The following is a 13117-nucleotide window of genomic DNA, read 5'->3' on the forward strand; positions in this document are numbered from 1 at the left end:
CATCTATATTAAAAACTTACTGACAACATAAAATAATGACAAGTATGATTTGTTGTCACTAGATCATCACTATACATGAGTCACTAATTATACTTAGTGACAATTTTGTGGACATTTATTTTTCATTAATTCATGTTAATAATATTGTTTACAAAATAATAGCAATTATTAAAATCATGAAATTTCTTATTATAACAAAAGAAACAGTCTTGTCACTACATATAATTAATGACAATATTAAGATTGTCAATTGATTTTTTATCAGTAATCTTCTGTTTTCTTGTAGTTTGTGTGTGGAGAAAGGGAGTTGAGAGTTCACCCGATTGAAAAAGGAAGATTGTGGGTTCTTTTTTTTTTAAGTTTATAGGTTGAATCTTTAAGAACCCGACCATATTAGGCCCATTAACGAACTATTTTAAGTTCATTAACAGCCCATATCCAACCCATATAAAATATAATTTTATTTAGTCAATCCATATCAACCAATTTTAAAATATAATTAAGCCAATCCATCCCAAAATCAAGAGGGTAACTGTGATTAAATTTGTTCTCAAAGTATAATCATTGGATAAAAAGTAGCCGTTGATAAGTGAAAAAACTTATCTTCATTTTGTGTTTTTTTGCTTTATATATATGGAATGATGTTAACATTATTGGAGTCTCTATTTATTTAAAATATTTTGTTCAAGTATTTCATCTACTCCTGCAAGAAATAGATACAATAATGATGTTCACCTTATTCCATATATATGAAGTAAAAGAACAGTACAAAAGAATGACTAGTTTTTTTTGTTCAATTTTTATTCAATAACTATTAATTGTGTAACACCCCCTATATTTTAGTGAAATAACAAGAAATCCCCTTGTGTTAATCTTATAGGCCAAAAACTCTTGTATTTTATAAAATACAACAAAAAAGTTCAAATAGAGAGTGTCTGACACTCACTTATTTTGTGAGTGGGCTTCATCTTTTGGTCTTTTTTTAAGGTTATTTAAGTGTGTAATGTCAATTTTGCCCATTTTTTCACATTTAGATATATTTTAAATTAATTTATTTATATTATTGTTTTATTTAAATATATTTGATTAACTTAAATTTTTTATTGAGTTCATATATATTACAAGAAGTTAGATTTATTTATGAAATATATTAATTTTAAATATAAAAACACCTAAAAAGTATTTAAAATTAAAATATTGAATTTAAAAAACACAATACAAATTTAATATACTAAAATTCACTTTCCAAATTAAAAATTTGTATGCAATATAAAAGTCTCTTATAATAATTATACATTATTAACTCTGTTATATTATTTCGTTGCGTGATTTCCTAGTGGGAAAGCACGAGTGGGCTATAAGCAAGGGGGGCTGCTGCTTTCCCGACCCTAGCCTGTTTCCCGTTAGCCCAAAAAGCGTTAGGGGAACAGGCATAGTAGAGGGGAAGGAGAAGCTCCCCCAGAGAGAGCCGGAAAAGGAGAGAGGGACCCGAAGGGGACCGAACGGTTAGCTAATAGGGTAGCGGGTAGAGAGCGTCTTCCTAGTTGGAAGGCGCGAACGCATAAGTAAGGCAGCTAAGTCGATTGTAGCTAGTTGTATTAATGAGCTACCTTGCTTGAGTTCCTCTATAGCTAGCAGTTGTCCTTCGGTCTTCTTGCTATAACCAGTAGGGGTGTCCGGGCAGAGCGCAGCGGGCGCCGGCCGACTGGCCGAATCCGTATTTAACTACCGAGCTAAATGGAGTGAGGCATCCGAACGGCTTTCAGTGGGTGGCTAGCAGAGAGTGATCCTCAAGTGAGGAGCACGAACGGAATACACCAAGTGCAGCCGGGGGGTTACAGGGGGGTTTCCCCAAAAAAACGACGCGCGCCCTCTTACCAGAATCCTAAGAGTGGACTATATGCCTTAATCCCTGCCTCTGCCTCCTCTTCCTCTTGCCTTGCCCTATGTAGCTATTGCTCCCTTGCTTCCTTGTCCTAATTCAGATTTGTTGTTGTTCTCAAGCTCCACCTTCATCCCGTATGGAGCCACCGTCGTGTCAGTCAGCTGCCCTTACGTCTTCATGTTCGATCCGACCGACACATGGATAAGAAAAATACAAAAAATATATTAAAAAGGATATATATTTAATACTATTTTTCGAGAAGAGATTAAATTACTATAGATATCAAAATCACGCTTTGATGTGAGAGTATTTTGTAATTTATATAGAAAAAGTGGGTAGACTAGCTTTGCTTGATATATATATTATTGGTGGTGGTGCTTTGGATTGAGTTTCATAAACCCCCTAACATACTTATATTTGCCGTCATTTTTGTTCTGTTATAGAAAACGACTCCAAATAGTGCACATCTTGCTTCAATAATTTTAAGTACTATTAGGAGGAGATGAGGTTGGCAACAACCACAAGTATTTACCATCAAAGAAACCTTTCCTACCCAAGACAAATCAACCTATGATTAATTAAAAGTGTGTGCTTCATCAAGATGCTGCATCTACCACAGTATATGCTTCACCACTGTCGTAATTCTGTTGGACAAGAGTGTTCAAATGAATCGACTAGTTATCCATAATACAAGAGCATAAGGCCATTCTCCGACCGGACAGCCACATTCAAATATGTTCCTAAGATCCAAACACACAAGTATTAATCACTTCGATTAGACAGTTTGATTTTGCTGGAATATCCTTACTCGAAGATTCGTAATCCATGAACTGAAAAGCACTGAATGATTAAATCTTTCGCCATTTATTACAGAAAAGTGATTTCTTTTGTGGATGAACAGCGATAAAAACGTGTATGCCAGACAAAACCTGTATTTTATTACTTAAGTTCATCGTAAAATCCTTCGTAAACCTGGTTTTGCATCAGATGATACTCTCTGAGGTTGGATATTCTAGAAGAAGAAAAGGATGGAAATGTAGGTTATTATAATCGAGTCAAATAAAAAACTACAGCTATTTATTTCCTTTTTTATTTTTATTTTTTTGTTTTTAAGGTTCAAAATATTTCTCTAGAAATACATGTATGGTGAGACCTTGTCAAAGTGTAGGAATACCTGTGCTAATGCTAATCTCATACTGGGGACGGCTCTGTGTACCATGTGATTTAGTAAACTCCAAAATCCAGTGATGCATGTATTGAATGTAATACAACTTTGAAATACTGAGAATTTGTCAAGGTAAAGGAAAACAAAGAGAGCAAACAAATTATGTCACTGTCTGTGAAGTTCTGTCACGTATTAGCTTCATGCTTCATGGCCATGCTATATAAACACGTCGAGATGTATTATCTTTCTTCAAGCCTAGTGTTTGGAACCTCAATGAAGTAGCGTAAAAAGACTCATAGCTCGTCTCTTTCTCCAAGTATTTTTCCCTACATTCTCTAGTTAGCCAGTCTAACCCCCACCCCACCAAATTCAAAACAATTCACAAAAGATTGTACAAAACTGCACTCGTTTTTCTCAGCTGCTAGTGCAAATGTAAGCAATATTTGGTTCCGTTATTAAGCTTTTGTAGTAACAAACTTTGTCTTAGGTTGTCTACCAGCTATCATGGCTTTACTTTGCCTCATGTTTTGAACTTGAGGATAAATTTTTTCTAGCTCCTAAAGCAGTCAGATAAGTTCCTTCCTTTAGTAAGCATTTTATTGGAATCCTTGGTGCAAAAATGCAAGGGCAATATCTGCATGCTTCTATATAATGCTAGAATTCTGTGAGGATGTTTGGAAAATTGATGTATGTGTTATGTACACATGCATTTTATGTTCAATTCGACTAAATAGTCAAATACAACTTACCTGCAGAGCAAATTGCCTGGAAAATATGGATGGAGTATCCATTGATGATCAATTCTCAAAGCTGCATCCTTGCTTTCCTCCACATACAAGGATTGCAGTAGTTGGAGGTGGCCCCAGTGGGCTTTCGGCTGCTTATGCACTGTGTAAGCTGGGTTACAGTAATGTAACAGTACTTGAGAAACATCACTCCCCTGGTGGCATGTGTGAATCACTTGAAATTCAAGGTATGTGCCACATGAGAAATCTTGTTTTTAGAAAAGATTCAATGTGAGTAATGTTTTAGTATAAATCACTCCCCTGGTGGCATGTGTGAATCAGTTAAAATTCAAGGTATGTGCCACATCAGTAATTTGTTTCTAGGAAAGATTCAACGTGAGTAGCGTTTTACTATAAAGTAAAGGTGATGAAATATGTATGAATGCATACAGCTGAAACCAAATGCTTATACATGACCAATCTGATAACAGTTGAGAATGGAAAGCTAGTAGTCAACTGCGTAGCGTCTTGCATATGCTGGATGAAAATCTTTATGCTCAAAGTACCTCAGTAAAAAGAGGATTATATTCAAACACCTTTATTGTCTCCTTACAGGAAGGATCTATGATTTGGGAGGTCAAGTTCTTGCAGCAAACAGTGCTCCTTCTATATTTCATTTGGCTGGCGAGGTTGGTGTAGAAACAGAGGAAATGGACACCCATAAATTTGCACTTATTGACAGTTCATGTGGAGCTCTCAAGGAAATGAATTTGGTAGAAGATTATGTATCTGTGATATCTCTTACACTGAAACTCCAGGTCAGCAAATCATAAGACAAAATATACCTGTACTTTTTCAGCTACTTAACGAATTTTGATGCAATCTCCTCTTTCTGCAGGATAGGGCTAAGGAATCTGGTCGAATTGGAGTACATGCTGTGAGTGAAATTGCTCCAGAGTTGGCACCGGAATATCTGAAGACTGAAGGCTTTCCGTCAGTTCCTAAATCAGTAATATATGGATACACAGCATCAGGATATGGATATGTGCAAGACATGCCTTATGCTTACATTCATGAGTTCACAAGGACATCAATGGCTGGAAAAATTCGGCGGTTCAAAGGAGGTTACATGAGTCTCTGGAAGAAGTTGAGCGAACGGCTGCCAATAGAAGTCTGTTGCAACACAGAAGTACTATCAATTAGACGTGATTCATCTGGCATCAAAGTTAAACTTCAAACTGTGAATGGCGAAGTAGAAGGCAGAGATTTTGATAAAATCATCATCTCTGGTGCTTTTCCCTTTAACAGTGGGAAGACATATAGATCACCTTCCATGAATGCAGAAGGTACAGTATATTTTATCACACAAAAAGAAAGTCAAGTAATTTCCTCCAGATTATCTAACTGCTTATCCGCGTAGGTACTGTGAGCGACTGTATTGACACAAGTGAGCTAGAAAAGGAGTTGTTCAGTAAAGTACAAACTATTGACTACTACACCACTGTCTTGAAGATAAAGGGATTGGAGCACATTCCAAAGGGTTTCTACTACTTTGATGAGTTTATGGATGATCCTGCAACTATAGGAAATCCTGTTGCAATGCAAAGATTTTATGGGGATACAAATATCTTCCTGTTCTGGTCTTATGGGAACTCTGCTGATATACAGGGAACTGAAGTTACCAAGCTTGCCATGGCTGCAGCTAAAAGAATGGGAGGTGAGATGGAGAGTGTGGTATTACAACGAAAATTCAAGTACTTTCCTCATGTGAACAGTCAAGGTATGCTGAGCTACTTGATATAAGAACTACTAGAGGCATCTATTGTATAACTTCTGACAATATTCATATTTCGGAAAAAAACAGACATGAAGGACGGGTTCTATGACAAGCTGGAGTTTCTACTGCAGGGTCAACAGAACACTTACTATGTTGGTGGGCTAATGGCATTTGAGCTGACTGAGAGGAACTCTAGATATGCCTTGGAGCTAGTTCGGAAGCATTTCTCAAGTTATAATCCCGAACCAAGCTACCCATATGTAAAGGTAAGAACATGAATACATATTATTAGAACATGGGTACTGCTGTCATTGATTGATAAACACAATGATATCTATGAGCCAAACTAATTTTGTCCAATGTTTCTGCAGAGACTAATGACAGTGAAACCAAATTGCAGAGGCTTAGTTTCCAAGCAATTGAATGAATCACCAGGGGTCCAGTTTCCAGATCTTTCCTCACTTGATGCATACTTGAGATATTGGGGTACTCATATTGTCACCCAGAGCAGGACGCTATATACATGGATCAATGAGAAGGGACATGTTGTAGCACAGAGAACATATAAACAACTTCATTTTAATGCTTCCGAGATCTGCGAAAAACTTTTGACATGTCATAACCCAACCATCAAGACTGGTGATAGGGTTCTCTTGGTCTATATCCCAGGTCTAGATTTCATTGATGCCTTCTTCGGGTGTCTGAGAGCTGGTGTTGTACCAGTGCCTGCAGTTCCACCAGATCCAGCTCAAAGGGGTGGACAAGCTTTGCTTCATGTGTCTAACATTGCCAAAGCATGCAATGCAGTAGCAATTCTATCAACTGTTAGCTATCACATAACAGTTAAGGCAGCTTCTGCCAGAAACATGTTAGCTCTTAAAGGAAACAGCAAACACTCCCCCTGTTGGCCTGATTTGCCATGGTTGCATACAGATTCTTGGGTGAAAAAAGCCAAAATCTCCATATCCCGCAGTCACACAGCAGAGAGGTATGAACCTTCGGCACATGATTTATGCTTTCTTCAGTTCACATCAGGTTCAACCGGTGACCCCAAAGGTGTCATGATAACTCATGGTGGGCTTATTCACAATGTAAAAATGATGAGGAGAAAATACAAGAGCACATCAAAGACAGTACTAGTTAGTTGGCTGCCTCAGTATCATGACATGGGACTCATTGGGGGACTTTTCACTAGTATGGTAAGTGGAGGGTCTGCAATTTTGTTTTCTCCACTGACATTTATCAGGAATCCCCTCTTATGGTTGCAAACTATAAGCACATATCGTGCTACTCATAGCGCTGGACCCAATTTTGCTTTCGAACTCCTTAATCGTAGGTTAGAGACCAACAAAGGACAAAATTTTGATTTGTCCTCCATGGTTTTTCTCATGGTTGCGGCTGAACCAATCAGGGCAACAACCATGAGAAAGTTTCTTGATTTGACTCAACCTTTTGGACTCTCTCAAGAGGTTATGGCTCCGGGTTATGGATTAGCAGAGAACTGTGTTTATGTATGTAGTGCATATGGCAAGGGTAAAGAGATATTGGTTGATTGGCAAGATAGGGTGTGTTGTGGCTATATTAATCAAGATGATGATGCTGATGTCCATATCAAAATAGTTGATCTGGAAACTGGCACAGAACATGAAAACTTTGGAAAAGAAGGCGAGCTATGGATTAGTAGCCCAAGTGCTGGAGTTGGGTACTGGGACAAGGAGGACTTGAGCCAAAAGACATTCAGAAATGAGCTAAATAGCCAACCTGGAAAGAAGTACATACGAACGGGAGACCTGGGGCGAATTATTGATGGAAAATTATTCATTACTGGTCGAATAAAAGATCTCATAATTGTTGCAGGGAGGAATATATATTCCTCGGATGTTGAGAAAACAGTTGAGAACTCATGCCAACTCATACGTCCTGGCTGTTGTGCTGCAATTGGTGTTCCTAAGGAGATACTTCTGTCAAAAGGGATACCAATTTCTGAAGTTTCTGATCAAGTTGGGTTGGTGGTAATTGCAGAGGTTCGAGAAGTTAAATCTGTTCTGGAGGAAGCTCTCAGACAGATCCAGACCTGCGTTGCAGAAGAACATGGAGTAATGGTTGCTACCATTGTTCTGATAAAACCAAAAACCATTAGTAAGACAACATCAGGAAAAATCAAGAGGTTTGAATGTAATAGAAAGTTTGTTGATGGAACGCTGGATATTGTTTATCAGCTAGGTACCGGTGAAAAATTGCTGATCCAGACTAAGCAGAATGAGTCAGAACCCCAAGGCATGAGAGCTAACCCTCCAACACATTCCAGTATAACTAGGAGAGACATAATTAAGTTTTTGATGGAGCTGCTCTCTCAAATGACTGGAGTTTCTATTGCCAATATCTCCATCACTGAAAGTCTTGTATCTTATGGGGTCGATTCTATTGGTGTGGTCCGAGCCGCTCAAAAACTTTCAGATTTTCTTGGGGTTCCTGTTGGTGCCATTGATATTTTTACAGCAACCTGCATTGATGACTTAGCAAATTTTTCAGACAGTCTGTTAAAGAAATCTCGCCCTCAAGCAGCCCCTGGTTTGCCAAATTCTACAAAGAAAAACTCAAAAGCAACAGCAATGGTTCTTGAGGCTTCTTCATCTCATAAGCTGAGCATTTGGTTATTGCAACTTGTGGCACTTGCTTATGTTTGCTTCTTGTTGATGTTCCCTGCATATCTCTCAGTTTCCACATTTACATATTGGACATCTACTGGCCATGCAGTGCAGAGAGGTACATGGTTCGGCTACTTGATTATACTGGTGTGTGCCCCGCTTTCTTGGATGTTATGTATTTTCTCCACTTGCATTTGCATAGCTTTCTTGGGCACTCCATTTCTGCAGCCAAACTACGCATTGGATCCAGAGGTTTCAATTTGGTCTGCTGAATTCATCAAATGGTGGACACTTTACAAGGCTCAAGAGATTTCTTCAAGAGTTCTAGCAGTTCATCTGAGAGGCACTGTGTTCATCAACTACTGGTTCAGGATGCTAGGAGCTAAGATTGCATCCTCTGCATTACTCGACACTGTTGACATCACTGATCCATTTTTAGTTTCAATTGGTGAAGATGCAGTACTTGCAGAAGGAGCATTGCTTCAAAGCCATGAATTGAAAAATGGAATTTTGAGTTTCTCCCCCATCAGAATCGGCCGAAGATCTTCCGTGGGACCATATGCTCTGCTTCAGAGAGGCACAGTGGTGGAAGATGGAGATGAAGTACTTGCACTCACTTCTGGTGGAGAAGGAAAAAGTGAGGCAATGACAAATGCCGATAACATGCAAAAGGTAACCTCTATTTTTTCGGAAACTTAATTCAAAGTTCTTTACTGAAACTGGTTAGATAATAGGTATGCATGCAACACGTTACAAAATTCTCTTATCACTAGTAAAATCTCCTAATGCATATTTATTCAATAACTTAAGTCCTGAAATAGGAATGACTTGTAAATAAGTGAAGTCAGGTCTCCACAATTCAGCCATGCAGCAATTCACCTGTTCACCATGCACTGGATAATGTTATGGAAAACAGGAATCAATAGCAGAACTGATATAGCAATTTGTATTGAGCATTAATACACGATATAGCCTTTCTAAGTATCCTGGTCCCAGAAACTGGCAGAAGTAGTTATATACTGGAGTATACACATAGTTCGATTGGTATTTAAAAGATTAATGGGAGCATGTTTAGGGAAACTGTAAATCAATATCTACAGAGTCGTTCACTGACCTTGGCTTTCCCTCTTCTATGATGGCCACAGGGTAAAATGGGATGGCAAATTATCAACAAAAACTGTGAGAATTATGCACCCATCAGACACTTAATTTGCATCTATGCAATAGGTTGTCTTGGCAGCTTATCGGCAGCTATGTCTTATTTTATCTACCTCTGGCTACTGCAAAAGCCTCCCACCATGCAGCACTTTGCATTTATTAGCATATCTGGAGCCTTTCATTGGTTCCCTCACACCATTGTTGCCTACACAGTAATATTTAATACCATCCCCTCAAGCCCAATCAGCTTTGCAATCTCGATAGCCATGGCTTACACCACTTACGGCATTATTCTCTGTTGTTACACCTGCTTACTGAAATCCTATATAGTAAGAAATGAAGATATGTCTAGAACACCTGTCAAAACTTGGTTCCTCCACAGGATTGTCACTGCTTGTCACATAAGATTTGCTCGCTTTCTTTCTGGAACAGAAGCTTTCTGTTTGTATTTACGCCATCTTGGAGCCAAAATTGGGGAACATTGTTCTATCAGAGCCATCAATCCTGTGTCAGACCCAGAACTCATTTCACTAGCTGATGGGGTACATTTAGGGGATTTCAGCCGCATCATTCCTGGCTATTACAACTCAAGTGGCTACCTCTCAGGGGGAATCGAGATACAAGACAACTCAGTAGTAGGGAGTCAAAGTCTAGTCCTCCCTGGTTCTGTCATTGAGAAAGATGTTATTCTTGGGGCACTTTCAGTTGCTCCTGCAAACAGAGTTCTCCAAAGTGGTGGTGTTTTTGTTGGCTCTCCAACCCCAGTCATGGTTAAGAACACTGTCCAATCTTTTGATGATAGGATAGAGGAGATGGACATGAAATATAGGAAAGTGCTGGGAAATCTTGCAGCAAATTTCGCAGGCTCAACACTCAAGGTAAAGTCAAGATACTTCCACCGGATTGGTGCTGCTGGTAAGGGAAGTCTAAGGCTTTATGATCACATACCAGGTCTTCCAGATCATACAATCTTCTCTCCTGGGAAGACTTACACCATCATCATGCGCCATAGTAATTGTTTAAGCTCAGATGATGATGCACGACTGGACCCACGTGGTGCAGCAATAAGAATCTTCTCAAACATCACTGCTGAAAGATCTCCACTGCTTGATTTGACCTTGAAGACTGGTAATGCTTTTCATGCTCGAACGATAGGTGACTTTGCCACATGGCTTGTCTGTGGAGCTGCAGCACGAGAAGAACATGTGAAGCATGCTCCACACATTCGTGATGCAATGTGGGGCTCCTTAAGGCGGGCAGACTCTTACACCGAGCTTCACTATTACTCAAATATTTGCAGGCTGTTCAGATTCAAAGATGGACAAGAAATGTATGTCAAATTCAAGTTAAGGCCCTTTGATAAGAAGTTTGGGGAGGACAATGGCAAGGTAGAGCCAATGGGTATACTTCCGCCAGAAACAGGTGCAATCCCAAGAGATGAGAGTGACAAGCGTCCTCTACTTTTCCTCTCTGATGATTTCCAAAGGCGAGTGAATTCTCCGGACAGAGTTCGCTATGTCCTTCAGCTGCAAATGCGATCAGTCCCAGATGACGAAATACCACGCGAAATTGCACTTGACTGTACCAAGCCATGGGATGAAGGAGAGTTTCCACACTTTGACGTGGGGGAGATCACAATTGATCAAGTGCTCACCAAAGAGGAATCAGAAGGTCTGGAGTTCAACCCATTTCTCAGATGCGCGGAAGTGGATGTCATCAGGGCTTCATCATGTAATCAGAGTGCATCAATGGATCACGGCCGTTCAGTAGTGTATGCAATATGCCAACATCTACGAAACAAAAAGCCACTTCCTGAGGCATGGAGGACTTTCTTGGACCAGTCTGATGTCACAGTTGATCTTTCAGGCTGTCCAATGGCAGCAACACTGGAGAAAAATGTTTCCAAAGAAGTGACACTGGCGCGGCCTTGGTATGTAACCTTGTGGCTGATTTCTGCTCAACCATTTCTGCAGATTTTTCTGCCTTATTTTCTGATTGGAGTGGTAATCTTTGCTCCGATGAACTTCATCTTCTACCTGAATAAGATCCACAAAACACAGATGCATTTCTTGCTGCCTTTCTTTTGGCTTTTCTCAGGCATCTTAGCAGGGCTTCTTTGTGTCTTGAGTAAATGGATTCTGGTAGGTAAGAGGAAAGAAGGAAAGATCGAGCCGATCTGGAGTGCAAGGATATTCACGGACACTACTTGGCAGGCTATACGGACACTGGTTGGAGAATATTTCATGGAAATGGCAAGTGGATCATTTCTCTTTAACGTATGGATGAAGCTCATGGGATCAGAAATTGCCTGGGACAGAGGTGTTTATGTGGACAGCATGGGGGCTGTGTTAAACCCTGAATTAGTAGAATTAGAAGAGTACGGATCTGTAGGGAGGGAAGCTTTGCTCTTTGGACACATATATGAGGGTGAGGGGGGGCAAGTTAAGTATGGAAAGATTGTTGTCAGAAAAGGTGGATTCGTGGGAAGCAGAGCTGTCGCCATGCCTGGTGTGACTGTAGGGACTGAAGGTAGCCTAGGTGCTCTGTCCCTAGCAATGAAGGAAGAGTTTGTCAACTAAATTGTTCCTATAGGATTATGAATTAGTAAGTCTTTCAAGCTTTCAGTAGACAATAAAAGATGGAACCTATCTTTATAGTTGGTTTTCAGTAGCATATTTGCTGCTTTCCATGATAAGCTAAGAACCCATATTTTTCTCAGAATAACCACAAGAAAAAGGCTGGAAGTGTATATTCCACTGGCATTACATGATTACACAATCCATAATCTGGAAACAGGAATACTGCAAAACTAATAAACCAAGAGTATAAAAAATATCACATCAATACATTTGTTGGAACTCTGGTTTAAGTTAGTAACAGGATCATCCCCATACTGGTAACTTGTTAGTACATATATCCATCAGCGGGCCATTTCACCTTGTGGTATCCAGGGCATACACCAGATAGAAACAAAAAATCGTGTTGGGGAAATCACATTCAAATCCCTGATAGTGCGATTAGGATTCTGGAGACAAATACATAGCTTACACAGGAAATTATATTATTACCTAATTTGAACGAAAAGAAGACATCGCTCAACAACCAAATGCTCAATACACGCAAGCACAATCCTTCACACAAGAGGGAGGGGGGGAATCAACACCACAACCATACAAGCAATATTCGTGTTCTGAGAAGTACTCTGCCAGCAATTCTCTCAGGTAAAAAGAAATATTAGATTCAGAACAGCCCAAAAATCAGATATCAGATATTTAAACAGAGAACTCTTTCACGTAGACATACAGAGATGCGAAAACACATACCAAAAATACAAAGATGCGATAGAATATGTGGAAACCTACTGTGTTTAAGAACAACCGCCGGGCTTCACTGATCGAGCCTGATTCCGCCGTTTTCAGTGTCGATTTTTCTGCTCAGTGCCGGAAAATTTCTCCCAGCGATTGCCAAAATTATACATAAGTCGCGCGATTATTCAGGACCAACTAAAAACAGAAAAACGCTGTTCAAAAACAGTGAAATCGTGCATGGTGGGACGCGATCAAGAACAACCGATGGGCCGCCTATTCCTCTCCATCTTGGGCCATAGTTTTGTAATTTCTTCCGAGATTTGGGCCAAAGGTATGACTGGCCCGAAGACAATCCCGCTGTAGGCCCAACAGAGAAAAACTTAACTCAAAAAGAGTATTTTTATATACATATATATATAGGAGTAACCTAAAAATATTCATATAATACAGT

The 13117-nt window shown here is 39.5% G+C and overlaps 1 protein-coding gene and 1 long non-coding RNA gene across 6 annotated transcripts; one reads left to right on the forward strand and one right to left on the reverse strand.

Moving 5' to 3' along the window:
* Positions 1 to 1456: 1456 nt before the first annotated feature.
* Positions 1457 to 12932, reverse strand: LOC148787626 (uncharacterized). 5 transcript variants are annotated; one of them, XR_016065874.1, is made up of 7 exons: positions 12721 to 12929; positions 9315 to 11907; positions 7780 to 8819; positions 5702 to 7626; positions 4845 to 4948; positions 3800 to 4755; positions 1457 to 2058 (listed from the first exon to the last, which is right to left on the reverse strand). It is a non-coding gene; the product is annotated as an uncharacterized LOC148787626 (long non-coding RNA). The 5 variants fall into 5 exon arrangements; XR_016065873.1 differs by having other exon boundaries at positions 5702 to 7669; XR_016065876.1 differs by having other exon boundaries at positions 4834 to 4948; positions 5702 to 8819; positions 12721 to 12932.
* Positions 4827 to 12012, forward strand: LOC105165858 (uncharacterized). Its single transcript, XM_020694703.2, has 5 exons — positions 4827 to 5121; positions 5196 to 5555; positions 5640 to 5818; positions 5924 to 8872; positions 9346 to 12012. The coding sequence occupies exons 1-5, from the start codon at positions 4830 to 4832 to the stop codon at positions 11935 to 11937; spliced, it is 6372 nt and encodes a 2123-aa protein (XP_020550362.2). The 5' UTR covers positions 4827 to 4829; the 3' UTR covers positions 11938 to 12012.
* Positions 12933 to 13117: the final 185 nt, after the last annotated feature.

The sequence above is a fragment of the Sesamum indicum genome, linkage group LG6 (genome assembly GCF_026168435.1).
Source record: "Sesamum indicum cultivar Baizhima isolate 11 linkage group LG6, ASM2616843v1, whole genome shotgun sequence".
Lineage (NCBI taxonomy): Eukaryota > Viridiplantae > Streptophyta > Magnoliopsida > Lamiales > Pedaliaceae > Sesamum > Sesamum indicum.